This window comes from Eumetopias jubatus, unplaced genomic scaffold (genome assembly GCF_037043125.1).
Source record: "Eumetopias jubatus isolate StellerSeaLion01/CBP00866 unplaced genomic scaffold, mEumJub1_p1.0 scaffold_7, whole genome shotgun sequence".
Taxonomy (NCBI): domain Eukaryota; kingdom Metazoa; phylum Chordata; class Mammalia; order Carnivora; family Otariidae; genus Eumetopias; species Eumetopias jubatus.
This window is the reverse complement of record NW_028274813.1, coordinates 71,909,750-71,929,017: the sequence shown is the minus strand read 5'-3', so window position 1 is coordinate 71,929,017 and position 19,268 is coordinate 71,909,750. Positions and strand designations below refer to the sequence as shown.

At 55.2% G+C, this 19,268-nt stretch overlaps 2 protein-coding genes across 4 annotated transcripts in view; both read right to left on the bottom strand.

The window, feature by feature from the left end:
- Positions 1-6,967: 6,967 nt before the first annotated feature.
- Positions 6,968-9,133, bottom strand: CEBPE (CCAAT enhancer binding protein epsilon). The gene is made up of 2 exons (XM_028114942.2): positions 8,090-9,133; positions 6,968-7,512 (listed from the first exon to the last, which is right to left on the bottom strand). Exons 1-2 carry the CDS (start codon positions 8,597-8,599, stop codon positions 7,177-7,179), a joined length of 846 nt encoding a protein of 281 aa, XP_027970743.1. The 5' UTR covers positions 8,600-9,133; the 3' UTR covers positions 6,968-7,176.
- A 4,701-nt stretch (positions 9,134-13,834) lies between these two features.
- The window catches only part of SLC7A8 (solute carrier family 7 member 8), a 49,184-nt gene continuing 43,750 nt past the window's right edge, over positions 13,835-19,268 (bottom strand). For all 3 annotated transcript variants that reach the window (XM_028114799.2, XM_028114798.2, XM_028114797.2), the window contains 3 exons: positions 18,242-18,391; positions 16,497-16,674; positions 13,835-15,990 (listed from right to left, as the gene is read on the bottom strand). In XM_028114799.2, the coding sequence (XP_027970600.1) occupies positions 15,827-15,990; positions 16,497-16,674; positions 18,242-18,391 (492 nt within the window). In that variant the 3' untranslated portion in view covers positions 13,835-15,826. The remainder of the gene's footprint in view (positions 15,991-16,496; positions 16,675-18,241; positions 18,392-19,268) is intronic.

Sequence of the window (19,268 nt, the reverse complement as noted above, 5' to 3'; positions counted from 1 at the left end):
CCCTGGGATCATGACCTGAGCCGAAGGCAGACGCTGAACGACTGAGCCACCCAGGTGCCCCAAATAAATACAATCTTTAAAAAAAAAAAAAAGATTTGTAAGGTGCTGAGAACAGTGTCCGGCGCAATGGTCAATACCAAGTCACATCAGCGGTACATAACTCTACAGACACTTTCAACTCAGTGGAGAACTGCTCTGTTCTTGACATGTGTACAAATCTTTAGGGGACTCTTGTTCTTTTTCTAAGACGAACCTTATTATCCAGGTGTCAGACGCCCTCCTTTTCCTGGTTGGGCGGAAAACCCTCTCCGTCACTATTGGCCCAAGGGGGTCAAGGTCTGTGTGGCTCTCCTCAGGTTTCCCCGCCCCGCAGCAGTCACTCCTAGTGCTTTGCTGCCCTCTTGTGGCCGCGTCTAGGAGGGTGCGCCCCTGCCAGGGCAGGGGTTCTTCCGAGCTTCACACATGCGTGCAGAACTTTGTACCTTCCAGCAGAAACAGCTCAAGAAACACCTCGTGTTTCTTCTGCTGAAATACCGCTGTCCTGCTTCTGCCTGGCAAATTCTTCCTCGTCTTTCCAGAGCCAGCTGAGAGGGTCTCCGCCTGCTGAGATTTTTTTTCCTTTACTCCCCCGGGGCAGAGGTGGTTTGCCTCGCACATTCTTTCACATCTTTCAAGTAGCGCTTATTATAGTCTCCTGACATTTATTTTTGTGCTTGTTGCCCTGCTAGACTGTGGGCAGGGGCTGAGTCTGATTCGCCGGTGCCTCTTTGAAGAGGTGCCAAGTAGGCGCAGAGGGATAATGCAGGTGGGAAGGTGGCTGGGAGAAAAGAGAGGAGGTAGGTAAGGAGAGAGGGTGAGAATAACAGTTATCTGAGCATCCCCTTTGTGCCCAGACGTCTTGTGAGCGCTTTAGAATCATGTATTCTTTTTGGCAACCTTCCAGGGTAGGATAGATTATAACTAGCCCAATTTTACAACCGAGGCACAGCAAAATTAGGCAGCGTGGGTCGGTGGTGAATGTGGGGCTTAAGCCACCACGCTCTCGTGTTCTCGAGTGCACAGCGTGGCGAGTAAAAGTACAACCGATGGGTCAGAGAAGCAGGATGAGAAAGAGGGGGGCGGGGGGACCAGGTGGAGACAGGAGGGAAGAAGGGTAGGGAGAGCATGAGGCGGGGCAGAGGGCGGGGCAGACCGCCGAGCAGAAGGTGAGGAGGACAGGAGGGGCTGAGGGGGAGAGGAGGGTGCAGGGGGAGGAAATGAGGCATTGGGAGGGAGGGGGCTGAGGAGGAAGGGGAGGAAGTGGGGCCCAGCTAGGACAAGGACGGGGTGTGGAAGAGGGTGGGGATGAGCCGGCATGTCTTGGTGGTGTCATCGTCCGTGCGCATGCTCCATCCAGCACACTGACCCCCTCGGTTCCTTCACTCGCCCATCTCGAACATTCTCCATTCCACCTCAGCAAGCCACTCCCAGGAGCCTTATCATCACCAGAAACTGCAGCACCTATGAAATAACTGAATCGAACATCACACTCTCTGATAAGATCTCCTTTCCTTACAGTTTGTTTGCTCAAGTGGGCTCACTGCAGCTCTTCTAGGGGCTCATGGCAGAACCGCTGGCCCTTCCTGTCTTTCCTCTTCCACCTGGGGTTCCAGGCTCATCACCAAATCCCTCCTTCGCAAGTGCCCCCCTCTCCCCTTCACTGTCTGTGCCGTGCATCCTGCCTCCCAACGTCGGTCTTCTCTACACCGGCCCCCAGCAGCTAAGGACCACCAAGGGCAGTCACCCCAGAGGACAGCCTGTGGTCACTCCGTTGTCATCACTGACTTCAACGGGGGCTCTCTCCAGACCGAAATCTCAGTCCTCTTCCCTCTTGGCGCCTGGGGTCTTGCACCTGTGCGCCCGCCCCTCAGAGCGTCCTGCTCAGTCGCTGGCACTGAGTACCTCGGTCCCTGTGAAGACAGAGTCATTGGACAGAACCGACCTGCCCCAACCTCCCTGTGCTTGTCAGCACCTCTCGGACTTGGCCTCTCCCCCAGCCTGTCAGTGACCAGGAAGGACCTGCCTGGGGCCTTAGCAGATACTTCTCGGTCTGCTGGGAACCTCTGCTCTTTGCCAGTCTGACTCCTCACCTTTCAGATGTCTGAATGTTACTTCCTCAAAGAAGCCTTGCCTGACCTTCACCTTTAAGTCAGGTGCCCTTGTTAACATCCGTCCCGGTCACCCTTTACTTTTGCCACATAGCACTGCCCATTTGGAATGATCAATTTATTTGTGGTATTATGTGTGTTTTTCCCCCTCATAAATCTGTGAGCCCCACGACGGCAGGGATTGCTCTCCTCGTTTATCCTGTAGCTTCTATAACAGTCAAAGTGTCCAGCCTGGAGTAGGTGTTATGAGAATTTTTTGAGCAAATGAATACATGAATGGGCGTGGGGAGGAGACAGGAGGGATGTGAGTGGGGAGGGAGGGTGGGGATGGAAGGTAGACGGTGAGGAGAGCAGATGGCCAGTGTGGGGAGAGGGTGGTAATGAGGATGGGTGCGCAGAGGTGAGGTTGGGGGGGAGGGGAAAAGCGGGGAGGGGACGACAGGCGGAGGCATCTCTGTGCTGGGCCTGAGTGAGGCTTCCAGACCCTGAGTGGCTTCCCAGGAGCTCTGTCTCTTGGCCATGCTGCTTGAGAGGTTTGGAAGCCCAGCCCGTGGGCGGGGCTAGACTTTATCTTGGGGCGCAGCCCTAACCTCAGATGGTGACAGAGCTGGAGTGAGCAGGGGTTTTGCAAACCGTCCCGATTGCAGCAGGCCAGCCGGCTCACTCTGGATGGCGGGTGGGGCCTGGGCTTATCTCCTGAGCGCAGCCCTAACCTCAGATGGTGACAAAGCGGGAGCCAGCAGGCGTTTTGCAAACCGTCCCGATTGCAGCAGGGTGGGATGGCCTGGCTATGGGGGGCAGCAGTGCTAGGTGTGGGGGGCAACAGAGGTTTGGACACTTTGGGGCCTCACAGCGAAGTCTGGCTTGGGGGGCTTGGGGGATCCAGTCTGTGGGTGGCTTGCCTCTACCTACCTCAGATCTCTGTTTCTAAAACCAAAGGGGAGGCCACAGCTCTGTAGGTGGGGCTCTCCTGGTTAGGAAGCCTGCCTTTTCCCAAGTCCTAGGACCCTTCCGCTATCCCGGAAGTCAGAACTGACGGCCAGTGGCAACCATTTTCCGCCGAGAATACCCACGACAGTCTCTAGCGGGGTAGCCTCAGGGAATTTCTCCTGTTCCAATGAAGATTTTCTGGGGCCAGGCCTGCTTATAGTTGCACTGACAGAGGCCAGCCAGGAGTCCTGTCCAAGCTGGAGCATTCCCACTTGGGAGCAGCACAGGCTGAAAGGAGAGGTGTGCTTGCTGGGGGCCAGCGAGGGTGACAGGAAGTGACTGGCCTGTTGGAGAGGAGGCACCCAGGCCCTCAGCCAGCCCTGGCTATCACTGCTTCAGCATCTCCCATACTGCATCCCATAGCCCCCTCCCTGGCTGGCGCAGGGTAGGGGTGGAGGTGAAGAGGCCCCTTTCCACCCCCACAACCCCAACCGGGATCTTGCAACACTGGGATGGGGGCCCTGGGGGCCCAGGCATGTGGCAATCCGAGGGGGGTGGGGTGGGGAGGTGTGCACTGAGCAGGGGAGCGGCTTTCACAAGCAGCCACTGCAGGACTGACCTTGGCAGGCTCACCTTGGGCAGTTTCCTCTCTGTTCCCGGTATCACCAAACAGCCTTCCTTCTCCTTGGCCGCTTCCCCCAGGCCTGAGATCCTGACTTTCAGCTCAGCACTCCTATCCCTGTCCCCCGCTCAGTTCCTGAAGGAAAAGTGGGCCTGAGCCCACTGTGGAGTCTAAAGCAATGGAAATGCATGTATGTGCTGTTTGGACCTTGATTTGCTTGTTTCTTAAAGTCACTGTGTCCTGAGGACTAGAGCCTTGGGGCTCCTTCTTTCTGCCTCTTCTTTCCCTGCAGCAACTCTGCTGTGGGGGTGGGGGTGAGCAGGAGAAGGGGCTTGGGTGCTGGAAGCTTGCTCTCTTTCCCATATCAGTTTCTTAGGGACTGAGCTCTCCCGCAGAGGGAATGGAAAGTTCTTGGCAATTCCATTCTAGATGGAGGAAGGTGTTTTCTTGCTTATCCCTTTCTTCTTCCTTTCCATTCAGCCAGCCTCACTTGGCTTCCTTTCTTTTTCTTGATCATTGGACGTCTTAGGCCTTCCCCCCAATTTGGCACATCTGTCTCCTCCTTGAAATTTTTTAGGTTTTAACTTCAATGTCACCTCCTCAGAGAAGACTTCCTTGACCACCCTAGCTAAAATAACCTCCCTTCCTGCTTGTTTATTTGGTTTCCCTGAATGGAGTAATTAATGAATTTACTGTAGGTGCTTTGCAGAGGCGTGAAGGAACAGGATTGTGGGAAAGCTGCAAGGAATGATGCAGGAACTGGCTAGCTAGCAGGCTCCATTACTGCTCCCAAGACCATAAGGGCGGCATCGTGCGGGAGGGGGCAGTGGAAGGTGCCCGTCCCGGACGGGAGAGAGCTGGGGGATAAGCACTCGACTTTACCCTGTGCCTGGAGCACAATCGGATGACCGGGGGTCGAGGGGATCTAGAACGGCAAAGGGAGACACCCAGTGCACCTGTTTGTTGCCTTTTTCTTCCCACCCATTCAGCTAAGAGCTGGGCCTGTCTTGGTCACCACGGTGTTCTCAACACCTGGCAAGGGCCCGGCACGGGAAAGATGCTCAACAAATACTTATTGAATAAGTTACTTTGGCCCATGCCAGCTGAGGTCAGGTTAAAAGCCTCATTCAGAAAGTGCCACCTCTGGCTACCTGTCTCCTCCCTGGGATGTGATCTGCCAGAGATTTGGGGGCATGCTCGCCACTTGTGCTCATGCAGGGATCAGGTGTGCTCTTTTCTCACAGTGGGGCTTTGACTCTTTTCCAGCCGTGGTGCCAGGCCTCTGCCCCGAGGAGCCGCAGGGTAATGGGGGGCTGGGAGGAGACCTAGTTCTGAGCGGTGGGAAAGCAACTCGGGGTTGATGCTGAAGCAACCAAAGGTCACATCACCCAGAAACTTGAAAATAAGTCAAGGGGCAGTGGTCTTGAGCTGAGAGGAGGAAATCCGGAGGTTGAGTCACTTACCCTGTTCTGTACAAACCCCCCCTTATGCAACCCCATCCCCCTGGGCTAGGAGGGAGGTGTGGGATTCTCCCGGGCATCCATGGATATTGGCGCCTCCCCCTTACGAACTCGGGTGGGAATAAACCATCTAGTGATGTTCAAATCTATCTGCCCGGACCGGATCTGGGGCAGGAGGATCCAGGGACAGAGGTCAGAGAGGGTGCCTGAGGGACACAGAGGCAAAGGCAGGAGAGGGACCGAGTTCTGGGTGAGGCAGGCATGGTGCACACGGATGCCCAAGATGTAGGAAGTCTCTGCTGCTGGGGATGTGGAAATGGGGGGAAGGGTGGGAGAGAGAGAGAGGAGACTGGGAGGATCCTGTCTTCCCCCTCTCAGAAAGTTATTCCTTGATATCTAACTCGGGCTTTCTCAGCAGGGGCCTACAAACCACTGGCGGTTTAGGAGAGACTCTGGCCCCCACTGCGTCTCATGTCTCTGGTTCCTTACCGAATGGGACCGGCAGGCCCGCCCTACGCTGTGTGCCTTTGTGGGGAGGGTGTGAGCATGGCCTAGAGACAGGTGCCATGTGCTGACACAGCAAAGGGACGGAGAGAGCTTCAGGAGAATGTCTCTTATCCCCTCTGGCCCTCAGCCGCTTTATCTGTAAGATGTGGCTCACACTATCTTGCTCTTCTGAGGCCAAAGCCCACCAGACGATCTCTTGAGGTCTCCTCCAGCACCTCTTGAGATCCGTGATTTTTTTGGAGCTATTTTTGGTTCTGCCTCTAAGCAATTGTGTGACTCTGGCTAAGCACTCCCTCCCCACCCCCGAGGCCTCAGTTTCCTCACCTGCAAAGTGAGAAGTTTAGATGAGATCCTAAGGTCCTTTCAGTTCTAGCAAAATGGAATAATAATGACTATTCATCTTACCATGTGCCAGGCCATGTTTGTCTATGAACAGAACAACACCATGAGGTGTTGTCCCTAATGCTACCCCCATGGTGCAGATGGGGAAACTGAGGCACACAGAGAGGTAACTGGTTTGGGTCACACAGCTAGTAAAAAAAAACTGGAGGGAAATTCAGCTGGAGGCTCTTGGGCTAGAGTTCTATGAAAGGGAAAATGCTTCACACGAGGGGTTTCCCTGGCATTGGTGGGTTGTTTTCCTCATTATCAACTTTCTCCTGTTCACACAGGTCTTGAGACCTTTCCCACCGGAGTCCTCCTCCAAGCACTCAGATTCTAGTGCTATGGGGAACCTGAGTCCCAGGGAGTGAGGGACAATGAGGGAGTGGGTGGGAGCCACGGGGGGATGTCAGCCTGGTGGGCTCAAGTTGTGGAACTGGAGAGAAGGGGTTGAGTCCCGGATTCAGAGCTAGGGGACCCTAAATATGGCAGAGCCATCTGGAAGCTGCCAGGAGCTCCCAGACGTATATTTCAAGGTGCTGGGGTCAGCAGGCCTGGGCATAAGGGACTGGGTGGCACTGGGATCTCCCCACAAGCCACAGAACTCTGTTAGGGAAGTATCCAGAGGCTGCTCCAGGTCCAGTGGGGCTGCGGGGGTGGGGTGCCTTCATCATCCAGAAGAATAGAACGGGCTGGGGTGGGGGCAGGGGGAGAGAGGAGTAGAGTGACAGACAGACACCCAGCCTGGCCGTGTGGTGTGTTGGGGGAGAGCTGTGGGCAGTGTATCTATATTCTTGGATATCCATCTGGGCATGGAACCAAGAGCCAGCAACGTGCATTCCCAGCCCATGAAGCCCCCGTGTCACACATGCACCGCGCCCTCCCCCCCCCCCCACGCCCAGGCCCAGGGTGCAGGCCCATTACCGCGTCATAGTGCAATTTTATTCAGCCACAGATTCATTATGCTGGGGTCCGCCCTCCTCCCTCGCCGCCCGCTGCCATTTGTCCGTGGTCTCTGTCTCAGGCTTGGCCTGTGAGCGGCTCTAGGGCCCCAGCAGGGTAGGGATCCCCAGGGTCAGGCTGGGCCGGGGTGGGGTGGGGGGCTGGTGCCACAGTCTGCCAGCAGGGCTCAGCTGCAGGCCCCCACGCCCTTGATGAGGTTGGCGGCTTCGGGGATCTGGCGGAAGAGGTTTCGAAGGGTGTCCAGCTCCTGGGTCAGCTGCTCCACACGACTGCGGAGGCGCTCGTTCTCTGCCATGTACTCGAGCACCTTCTGCTGCGTCTCCAGGATGCGCCTCTTGGCCTTGTCCCGGCTCTTGCGCACGGCGATGTTGTTCCGCTCCCGCCGCAGCCGGTACTCCAGGCTGTCCTTGTTCACCGCCTTCTTGCCTTTGTGTGAGGGGCCAGCTGGGGATGGCGCCTTGAGGAGGGGGCTGCAGGGGGGTGCGGCGGCGGCCACAGGGGCCTGGAGGGGGAGGCACAGAGGGACGAGAGGTGAAGGCTGGCCAGGAAGCGGGGTGGAGGCCCGGCCGAAGCACGCTCGGGCATCAAAGAGATCCGGGATCCAGAGCCGGCCATTGCCCTGCCGCGTGCAGAGGGTGCCCTGCTCTGACCCAAAGTCCCTTGCACGTTCCCACACCCGTCTGAGGACACTTGCCCTCAATCTCCCTCGAGTCTCTAGTCCTACGACCTGCGGGCGTTTCCTCTTCTAGAAGCGGGCGGCAGAGAAACAAGAGGAAGGGGCCGATGGGCCGCAGAGAAGCTGCTGGGACCTGAGGTCTGGGCCGGTCAGCTGGCCACACGGGCTGTGGGACACCGTGGATCCCAGCCCCATAGTGGGGTTCAGGATGAGAGGGAATTGACAGAGAAGCAAGGAGGGGTCGTGGGGGGTGGTGAGCACAGAGGGTTTGGGGGTGGGTCGGTCTCCCAGAGCAACACCAAACACGGACTCGTTAGCGTGAGCGGGAGCGCGGAGCCCCCCACCGGCGCGGGGCCCCCCTCCAGCCCCTGGGCTGCAGGGACGAGATTTGACCTGCTCTTACCTTGAGGACGCGCAGGGGCTGGCTGGGTGCCGCCAGGGCCGGGGGCAGGTGCATGGCCGTCTGCCCGCAGTGTGCTACTTGATACTGCAGAGGATTATAGCCGCCGCGGCTGGCCCCTCGGCCGCCCTCTGGCCCCCGGGGCTCCTCCTTCACGGCCACAGCCCTGGGGTCGTAGCTCCCTGGGCTGCTGTAGATGCCAGGCCCCAAGGCCTTCCTGTCAGGGCCGAAGGTGTGTGGGGGGTAGGCGAAGGGCCGAGGGTCAGGCGGCAGGTAGTGGGGGAAGGCGGGGGTCCCGGGTCCCTTAAGGCCTCGGGCCTCAGGAGCTGGCTTCACAGCGAAGAGGTCGGAGAGGAGCTGCTCCTCCCCAGACTCGATGTAGGCGGAGAGGTCGATGGAGGCCTCATGCTCACACATGTCCCCCAGCTCCCCGGGCCCCGCTCGGCCCCCTGAGAACTCGAGTGGCTGCTGGCCAGCCCGGGGCTCACACTCGTAGTAGGTCCCGTGGGACATGGCCGGCCCGCCCCCTCGGCTCCCCGCCCCTGCCGCCCTGCTCTTGGGGCACCCTCTGGGATGCTCTGCCTGCCCTCTCCCTATCTCCCCCTGCCCTAGATCTGCCCTAGATCTGCCCTCTCTGCTCTCCTCTGTCACCCACTCCTGCGTGGCCTCTCTCCTCCCTCCTCTGCTGTTTCCTTTTCCTTCCTCTGTAGTCAATGCCTCTTTTCTCTTCCCTTTTTTCCCCCCTCTCTCCCTGGGGTGACTCAGGGAGGGGCAGGGCTCACCCCGGAGGGAGGGATGCAGGGCTTAGAGAAACGGGGCCCCTGGCCTATTTAGCAGTTGGGAGCACTCTTTGGTCAGGGTCCAAGGCAGGGTTCTGAGGTGCCTGGGAGCTGATGCTTCTGGGAATGCCCCCCTCCCTCTTGAGTCCAGGGGATTCCAGAGTCCTCGCTGAGGGCAACACCTCACTCTGAGTGTCCTCCTCCCTCCGACTTCCAAAAAGTTCTGTGCAGAATGAGGTGCCAAGTCGGAATGAACAGAGAAAACCCTCTTCCAGTGCTGACCCCCAGCCTGATCTGAGCTCCTCCCTTGACACGCCTCCCTCTCTGTCCCCCGCAAGGCTGGGCTCCACCTACCCCCAGGGGCAGTCGGTGCCTTCTGTAGCCCCACCCCCAGGGCATTCTTCTGGGTGCGGGCCAGGGGGCGTTGTTTGAGGGGGTTATAGTGATAGGTTCTGGGACCAAGCCCTACACAGGGTCCTGTGGTGCAGAGCACGCTCATTTGCTAGGTTTTTGTGCAATAGCCCGAATATTCTTGTGGGGGCTTCTAGCTCGGGGTGGCCCTAGCAGCCTGGCACTGTCGCTAACTGCCAAGGCTCGGCTGAGGCACCTGCTCAGGACTTGGGCCCCTGTGCCCCAGGCCCAGGCAGGCCGCTGCCCCCGGGCCGACAGCCGCACTCCCCTGGTGGCCCCAGGGCTCTCTCTTCCAGCTGCCCTGCACTGCCAGAGCCTTAGGTTGGCACTCTGCCCCCTGCTCTGGTCCTGGGGCTCTGCTCTGTTTCCTGTGCCTCAGGGCCGCAGGGCTCAGGCACTCCCTGCAGCTCGGTTTGCTGTCTTTCCTTCTGCATGGCCGTTTTCTGACCTCGATGCGTGTCTCTCGGGTCCACTTCCTCTTGTGAGGCTTGAGAAGCCTTCTCTTTTGTCATCACCTCTTCCTGGGACTGTTTCAGGGTCTCCAGGAGAAGCCCGTGTCTCATGCTGGGTCCCCTCTCCCTTCGGGTCTCATGCTGGGTCCCCTCTCCCTTCCCTTTTCTTTTTCCTCTGGGAACTCCCCACTCTCTCCTGTTAGAGGCGGGGCTGTGGCTCTGTTTTTACCTCGAATTTCACCCATAAAAGGGACTATAGGTCCGGAAAAGGAGAGGACACAGAAATGTGTCACTGGCTCTTTGATCACTGGTAGATGCTGTGAACACCCCATGGGGGCTGGAAGGTTTAATAAGTAGGGTACACCAAGGACCGGGCCATAGTGGGGACAGATGCAGAGGGGTTATGGGTGGCATTGAACGCTAAAATAAAGCATGCAGGTGCAGACAGGGCTGCCTCCACGTCAGGCTAGTTACCCGTCCAGTTAGCATCTTCCTTCCTCCCTCGCTTCCCACCACCCCAACAACCCCAGGAGCTTTCTGGGCACAGTTTGAGGTACTTTCTCTGAGAGCCCTGCCCTGGCATGGGGAGATCTGTGTGCATCCTGGAGACAGATCTCAGGGACCAGACGGGGAGGTTTCCATCTCCTCTCCCTTTCAAAAGACCTTGTGTTGAACAGGTAGGAGAGCTGAATTACTTCAGTTTGGTAGGCCTCTGTTGACCACCAGGCGGCAGTATTGGTCCAGAATTCGGGACAAGAGGGACAGCCGTGGTCAGGCATCCGGTGGTCGGCAGGGGGCAGCCTTCCACAACCCTGGCAAGGGCAGGACCCTGCTGGGCCTCCCGAAGGAGGAAGGAGAATCATGGCGGGGTGGGGGCTTGTAGTGCGGGTTACTGGGAGAGTGGGCAGGCCGAGAGGACTGGGGCCAGGGCCCTGTCTCAATGAGGAGAAATTCTGTCCCTCTCCGACTTTGAAGTAGTGATGATGGTTAAGGCCTGGCATTTTCTGGGGTTATGCTCTTTTTGGTCATTGAAACATTCACATTGCCATGCTGACCATTTCCCTGCGCGTTAAGTAGGAAGGGAAGCAAGACCGAGGGCATTTGATCTCCGCCTTATAAAGGAGGGAAACAAGGCTGAAAGGCCGAACCGCCCAAGGTCAGACAAGGATGCAGCAGTGATCTCGAGGGAAAGGGCAGTGGGTTAGTTCTTGAAACCCCCAGGCAAGAAGGGATAGAGAAAGGGGGAGCTGTGTGACTCAGAGAGCCCTGTTTGCCCTCAGTCAGCCGGGGGGGGGGGGGGGGGGGGGCGGGGAGACTGCGTCAGTAGCGAGTGAACGGGGCGCTGGAGGAAGCAGGTAAGTGTGCAAATAGAGCCGGCAGGAAATGAGAAAGGCTGGGGCCACGGGGAGATAAGTAATCTCGGTCGGATCCCTCACCTCCCAAGCTGGTGGCTGACGTTGCTGGAGTACTGACATCACGTTTCCCAGTAACCAAGGGGTTTGGAGGGGGCAGGCGGCATTCTGGATGTCTGGGCAGGGGAGGGGTGGGGACTGGACAGGAGCAGGAGTGGGGAGGGCAGTGCCAGACAAGAGCTGGGGAAATTCTTGGGTTCTGTGGAGTTGCTCAGGAGTGGAAAGAAGCCCTCCCCGCCCCCATCAGCAGGCTCTTTTTTCCTCCTTGCTGCTTCAGCTGCTACCTGTTTGCATTAACTGAAACAATGCAATGCTGGTATATTATTATCTTAGAGACTTTGTAACAGGCCTCAGTTCAAAGGTCACCTCCTTCACCAAGTCCTTCCAACAGGGAGTCAGCCAAGCATGGCAGCGGTGAAGTGTCAGAGAGACCTGGGCTTAAAGCCTGCCCCTGTCACGTCCCAGTTTGGTGCCCTCGGGCAAGTTATTTAACCTTACTTGTAAAGTGGCAGTAGTAACGTCTACTTTGTCAGATTGTTTAATGAAACTTTGAATAAGAGAATGTATAGAGAGCAACTGGTCTCAGTCAATGTTCAGTCTTCTGCCCTTCCTCCGACCACCTCCCGAGGTTTATCTGGGTGTCCTAAGCAAACACGCTCTCTGCAGCCTCCTCTGATACCTGTTTGACAGGCATTTTTGGGCACAGAAGTAGCAGGCACTGCTCAGGCTCTGGGGTTCTGGCACATTCAGCTCCGGCCTGCCACGGCTCCAGGCTGTGGGCAGTCAGCAGCGCGAAGGTGCCAGGAGCATTCTTGCCTTCTTTCCCTGAGACTATTTCCTTCTTGAGGGTAGGGTCAGATCCATTTTTTGGACCTCTTCAGCTGTGGTGACCATATTATTGCCTGAATTAAAATTAAGGAAAAGTGGATTGTTGAGTACGAGAGTATTTTTATGGAAACAATGGAACAAAGTATTTGAAATCTGTGCTGACTCGGCAAATTCAGGAATAAGTTTGCTATTCTTACAACACATAGCAAACTCCTTGGACACAATGGTTATAAGGTGTGTTGTGTGACTAACAAATGAATGCTTATGCAGCTATGATTTCGGTGACCCCCCCAAATTCCCTAAGGTCAGAGCATCTGAATTCCTACCATTAAAGTGACTGACAGGGTTAAGACAGGGTAAAGGCCCGGGTTAAACATAAATGCTTGTTGTTCTGGAGGAGACCCACATTTGCCCATTGCCCAGGTTAAAGAGATCCGCACGTGTCACTTACGGGTGGAGGGGGACTGCTGGTGATGGATAGGAACAAGTGTCTCCACAGAGCGAGGGGGTTTGGGGAGGGCTGGACTTGCTGGAATGGGGCAACATGGAGAATACGCTGGTAGCCCATGGAAAGGAAAAGTGTGTATGTTGGGGAAGAAGGGGTTCAGAAGGGTAGATTTGAGACCTGGAGAGCAGCCTCTTGCATAAAACTGGCCTCTGCCCGGTTTTGCCCTCACTCTCTGGGGACAACCTTGGGCTGAGAGATTGAGGAATCCTTTGAGATTAGGTGCAACCCTCTCTCTTTTTTTTCATTTCTCAAAAAGTGCTAAATAGGTTAAGTGAGTTGCCCAAGGACACACAGCTCTTTAGTGGCTGCTGACCTAGAACTTAGAGCCAAGTATCTGTGCCCCCATGACTGGCGCGCCTCCAGCCTCAGTCAAGAAAAATGCCAGCAACAGATGAGGGGTGTTGGGGCCAGGCCGGGACCGGGAGTGGAGGCATCTTGCCTGCCTGTGTCCTCACGTGTCCCAGATGGTGGGGGATGATGTCTTAATACCCCCCTCCCCCCCGCTCCCGCCCATGTCTGTCAGACGTGCTGGCTCTGGAGTAATCCCGTGCTGGCTCTGGAGTAATGCCGCCCCAGGACAGGCAGCTGGGAGGGCTGCCCACAGAGGAGGCACTCCAAGCAAGGACTGGGTCTAATCCCGTCAACTTCCTCCAGCAATTAACCCAAATCACCAGCGAACATGTCCCTACAGTACCTGCTTCCTCCTTTGTCCTCACTCCACGGCCTTCCTAGTCCTCCGACTAGACAAGGTCCTCTTCTCATTCAGCTCCATGCAGCTGAGGGGACCCTGCCTCACGTCCGAGTTCCTCCTGTCAAACCCCTTGGATCTGGCTGGCTGCTTTCCTAAGTCCCCCTGGCATCTCTCCACAGGCTCAGCCCATCGTTTCCTTTCCCATTCGGTACCAGCTGTCCCAGCGCCAGAAGCCTTGGCTGATCAGACCTTGGAGAACCACTCTGCCTTTGCCTCCCTCCTCTCAGCTAAGTCCTGTCTGTCATCTGCCTTCCCACCTGGGCAGTGATGAAGTTCTTCCTAGCTAGTCTGCAGGCTCTCAGTGCAGGGCACAGAGCAGGAACTCAGTGAACACTTGGCGACTTCACTAAAGAAATGAGAAAGTTTTTGGTTCAAAATGAGAGGTAGTTAAAAACCAACCCTTCCCCTCCCCCACCCACCGACAACGCGAGATAGTTGTTTGAGTGTGCTGGCACTGGGTCCCTGGGACAGAGCACGGGCCTTTGGGAATGCCATCCTGGAAGGAACCTGGCAACCGAAGACCTCCTGAAGAAGACAGGAAATGCCTGGGGACTCTGTCTCAGAAGATCATTGAGTTATTACCACCACCACCTTCATTTCCATTTAAAATTTTATTACATCAAAAGAAAAAAAAACCCTCCACAAAATAAACTCTAACCCTAAACCAACTCAAAGACAGAAGATTATTATCCAGGTATAACTAATGCCCTCCCCACCCCAAACAGCCTTACATTAAAAAATCCAAAAGAAATAGAAATGCCAGCTTCAAAAATATTTATCCAATAAGTAAGGCATTCACTTTACGAAACAAATGAACAAACAAATAAACCCCAACAATTGAAGGAGGGATGGAGGTTGGAGGCATGAGAAGAGGGAAGAGGAGGAGGGTCCCCTGACCCTCCAGGGGCCAGCCCCAGCCCACCTGGGGTCTACTCTGAAGGGACCGGAACTCAAACCAAACCTGACAACTCACCAATAGGGGTGAGGGGTGGGGTTGGGGTCAGGCAGGCCAGCTGGGAAGCTGGGAGAGCCAAGCAAGCCAGGAGGACACCCAACAGGTTCTAGTCTAAACAGATGGTAGAGGGAGGTAGGAAAGGGGGCACTCGTGCTTTGGGATGAAAGGATCCTAGTCTTTAGCACAGAAAGTGTGGCAGGGAGGCTACAAGGCCCAGCGTAAACACGGTGGCCTTCCCTTGGAGCGAAGGGAAAGGAAGCCTCTGCCCACAGGATGGCCAGAAGTCCACATGCCACAGAGAATGGCTCCCCAAAATGGGTACCTTCTGCCACTGCTTTTTCATCCTGTCCTGGAGGCTGTCCAAAGACAGGGTGGTGGTGGGACGGTGGGACCAGAAAGGGGGGTGTCTGAGTTGGGGGAGGAGGAAGGAACTGGCCTTCAGAAAACAGTCTTGCCCCAAACAGTCTCCGAGGTTACGGGATGGACACTTCTGGGGGGTGGGTGGGAAAGCACCCTCCATTCCAGGAAGGCTTTTCATACCAGGTCTGTCCTGAGGGTTAGAAATCAGGGAGTATTTTTAGGTCCAGTTCTTGGATGGGAGGTGACTTAAGGCTGATTTGGCTTGGGTTTCGGGCCTGAAGGGCTTGGGGAGCCTTCACACCGGTTGGTCCCAGAGCCAAGCCAGAGAAGAGGAAAAGGGCATGATGGAGGTGCCAGCCGTGCTGGCTCCATGGGGGTACATTAGGGGCATAGCTGCAGGGATCATGGAGTGACTGCTCCTTCTTGTTCGAGTGGGGAAGGAGGAGGAGCTAAGCAGCTTTGCCACAAGGAGAGAAATGTCCACTACATTGAAAATAAGACGACCTTCTGGCTTCAGGAAAGCTTTGGCACTGAGTGGGGGTCAGGATGCAGGATACCGGGGCAGGGCTGGATTTCTGCAATTTGAGCCTTTCCCAATCTGTTCCACAGGCCTGGCTTGGGTTAGGGGGAGGGGGCAGTTCTCCTTCTCATTGGTCCTTAGCTCAGTAGGGAGATGGTGTTCTGCCAGGAACCTTGCTCTGGACAGGGAGCCCAAGCTGAGGTAGGGGGAGGTACCATGGGGAGGGGGGAGAGGAGAGGGCAGAGGGAAGCATCTCTCTGATTTCTTGGGTCCCTAGTGAAGGGAGGGTGATACGGGTCTCTCCAGCTGACTTTAAAGATGACAGATTTGCTTGAGTCTGTCTCTCCCCAACTGACTTACTGTTGCTTCCGCTTCTCTGAGCAGAGGCCTCCCTTGGGCTCAGGAATGGGGAGGGAAGGCAGTACTGAACTGGGCTCCTGAGGAGGCAAGTGAGGGGGGAGGGCCCTGTAGAGTACCCCCGGCAGCTCCACTCTCCTCCCACTGCTTGGAGCAGCCCTGGTGAGAACACCGGCCCTGGTGGTGAAAGGCTGGTTCTTTGGGTACAAATGTCAGTGTCTTTGTTTATAGTTTCTTACCACCCACACCCAGGTCCTGCCCCTGCTTGACAGAAGCAGAGGTGTGTGTGTGTGTGCGTGTGCGTGTGCATGTACGTGTGTGTGTGTGTGTTGGGGGGACCCAGGCAGGGAAGGAGGGCAAAAAGAGGGTGTAGGAAGAAGGAGCCAGCTGAGAGGGGATGGTGGTCCTCAGGGCTGGGGCTGTTCCGAGTCCTTGTCCTTGGAGGCAGTGGGTTGGTAGATGGGCCGCCGCTGCTCCTCTGTGTCCCCATTTATCTCCTCTTTCCCCAAGCCTGCTTCCATCTTGGGGTACACAACCACACACATCTTCTGGCTCACCAGGGTTAGCGACTCTATGGGAGGTCACACAGAACAGGTCAGTGATGAGCGTCCCACCAAGGCCAAACCAGCTGTGACCCTGCTCCGCTCCCCTGCCCCATGTGTTACCTCAGCAGAGCCCCAGTGCCTTCAGGAGACTCCCGTTCCAGGAGATAGTCACCTTGTCTCTTCCTGGGGCTCTGGGGAGCCTGTCTGCTGGCTGCCCATTCCCATCAAAGCCCTAGTCCCCCACCTGCTGGTGACCCAAGCATGGTGACCACCAGTTCCAGGCTCTCCCTTGGCCTCTACCCAAGGCAACCCCTGCAGAATGGCTGTCAGGTTGCCTATTTTTCCAGGTCGAGGGTCTGTGTGCAGACCTCAGCTGTTCTCCTCTCCTCAGAGGTCTCTAGGAAGGCACCCACCCTTTCTTGCCCTGTCTTCTTCTCCAGAGCTCTGTGGGCCAGCCTAGGCCTCCTGACCCAGAGACTACCTAACCCAGATGAGTAGATCCTCTAGCCACCCAGCATTTTTAACAACTCACCAATGAAGTTATTGAAACACTTGGGCTTGTGTTGCCAGTAAACACCAAGGAAATAGACGGGCACTCCTGTCAGCATGATGGCCAGGCCAATGCCACACACCACGGGCTCTGACCACAGGCTAAAGATCAGCAGGAAGGCCCAGAACAGCAAGTAGATGATGGGGAACAGCAGGTTGATCTGTGGAGCAGAGGTGCTGTTAGCTGTGTGGCCCCTGTGGCCCCCAGATCAGGGCATCCTCCCTATTCTCAACCCACAGAGAGGCAACTTTGAGGGCAAAGGCTAGGCTTCACTCAGCTCTGTGGCTCCCACACCCCAAGCCCTCATAGATCAAGTGCTATGTCAACAAACGTTGGTGAACTTGGGTAGTGGGATGGGAAGAGGAGGGGCGAACTCTGAGTTCTGAGGAATGATCCTCATTGCCCATCTCTTTTCTCCTGGGCAGAGGCAAACAAGGCCTTGTCATCCATGCCTCAGCCAGGGAAGCCCGTGGGACTAAGCTTGCTGGTATATTGGTATATATTTGCTGAGGTCCTAGAGTGGAGGAGAGGTGGAGAAATGAATGAGGGGCAAGAAGGAAATGGCCTGGCTCTGTCAGACTCCTTGACTCTTTCCCGGTTCTAGGTAGGGCCCTCATATGGGCACCACGTGGCAAATGTCCATCTTTCTTGCCAGGATCAGTCTCAATGTGTTTTTCTCAGGCAATATGAGAAGGTAAGTCTGCCAAGATCCGAGAAGTCAGGAAACCTACCATACTATAAGGCAGTCTGGGACCTTGATTTTATTCAGAAATAAACATCAGCTCCATGGGCTTGTTGGCCATCTTGTTGGCCACAGGTGGGAGTTCCCAGATTCAGCTGCCTTTCTCTTCCTTGTCATCTCTTCTCAGAGGGTATGCAAGGGTTGGGGGAGGAATGGGTTATTCTACCTTGTCATCCCTCTAGCAAGCTTTCTAAGGGTGGTAGGAAAGTGGTCGTGGAAAACAGATTTGGAGAGCTGAAATTCCTCAGCTGGAAGAATCTTCTGGAAGGATTTAGTCTCCTCTGTTTCCAGAATAGGATTGTTCATATAGCTCAGGGCTACACTCTATTCTAATTTGCAGGAGAACCCATAGCTCTCTTGCATATTTTGTTCTGAGCAATCCTGTTCATTCCCACCACACAGTTATCTCTTGCAGCAATCAATAGGTTCACTAGGCACCCTACTACATATAGAGCTCTAGTGGTTTAAAAAGGGAGGCTCATGGAGGATTGTAGTGGACAGGGAAGCTTCAAGGAAGAGGAGGAACTTGAGGCCTGTGTGGGGAATGGTTATAATTTGGATAGGCAGATGGGAGAAGGAAACTCATTTTGGGATGGAGACATAGCTCAAGTGAACTCAGCTACCTGGAGGGATGAGGAGGAGACAGGCCATACCAGTGGGTTCAGGGAAATGTTGGAGAGGTAAGGGAGCCTTGAAAAATGAACCAGAGTTCATAAGAGTCATAGGAAACAAAGGAATGATCTGATGAAAGTATCATTTAATATAACTTACTCTTACAGCTGCCATTTGTTCTGGTCCTGTCTCCAGTGGAAAATGGAAATAGCTGCCCCATTCATACATGGCCCTTGCTTTCCAAAGGGTCTGCTACCATCATAGAGATGGTAGATCATGTATGTGGTCAGCAGCTGAGAACAAGGTGATTTAAAAATCTGAGCTGCTGCTAGATTAGAAGAGGAGGGGGAAGGGATCTCAGGGGTTCTCGCACCTTGATAGGGCGGGGGATATCAGGCTTCTTCCAGCGAAGAACTATTTGTCCAGCAATTGTGACTCCATAGAAGAGGTAGTTGATGAAGCCCACGTAGTTGATGAGTGTGTACATGTCGCTGGTGACCAGCATCAGCAGGGTTGAGATGCACTGTGAGAAATGGGACAAACTCATCAGTGATCAGTAAGGTATTTGGAGACCAGAGGAGCTGTTTACAGGTCAGGGGACTCTTCCCCTGCCTCTAGGCGGATGGCGCCATTTTACAATGAATGTCTTAAAATGGAGACTTTACAGCCTCCCCTAGTCATCCTGGCCATTGCTAACAGCTTCATTGCCAGGAAGTTCTTTCTTATTGCAGGAGTGCTAATCAAAATATTTAACCACTGGTAGGGCATGGGCACTAACCAATCAGAATAGATACTGGCTGTAAACAACTGGATTGGCCACACCGGCTGTGCCAGCTCTATATCTGCCCTGGTCTCATTTATATTTCTTCCCTGGTTGTAGTTCAAGCTAATTTAGGTGTTTCCTTTTTTTTTTAATCCCTTAGGGAAGATTGTTGACTGCACATTGAAGCTTTATTCTTGCCCTCAGCCTCTTCTCCTCGCTGAGTCATCTTAATTTATTTTTCTTCTTCCCCCCACCTCCCCCCCTTTTAAATATCATAAACAGTTATAAAGCATTTACTAGGTGGAAAGTCCTGTTCTTAGTGTTCTACAAATATTAACTCATTTAACTCTCATAACATCCCCATGAGGTTTTCTTGATAGAATCCACTTTACAACTTCAAAATCAGCTCAGTGGCTCTCTCGGAACCATGTTCTGCCCCTCTGCTAATTTGTTAAGGCCAACAGAAGGTTCAGTTCTTAGAACGCCTGGGTGGCTCAGTTGGGTGAGCATCTGCCTTCGGCTTGGGTCCTGATCCCAGGCTCCTGGGATCGAGTCCCACATCGGGCTCCACATCAGGCTCTCTGCACAGCAGGGAGCCTGCCTCTCCCTCTCCCTCTGCTACTCCCCCTGCTTACGT

Excerpts from the sequence above, each read along its gene's own strand:
- CEBPE (XM_028114942.2), bottom strand. The coding sequence starts at position 8,599 with ATGTCCCACGGGACCTACTACGAGTGTGAGCCCCGGGCTGGCCAGCAG. Across the intron at positions 7,513-8,089 it reads AGCCCCTGCGCGTCCTCAAG|GCCCCTGTGGCCGCCGCCGC; the intron begins GTAAGAGCAGGT and ends CTCCCCCTCCAG.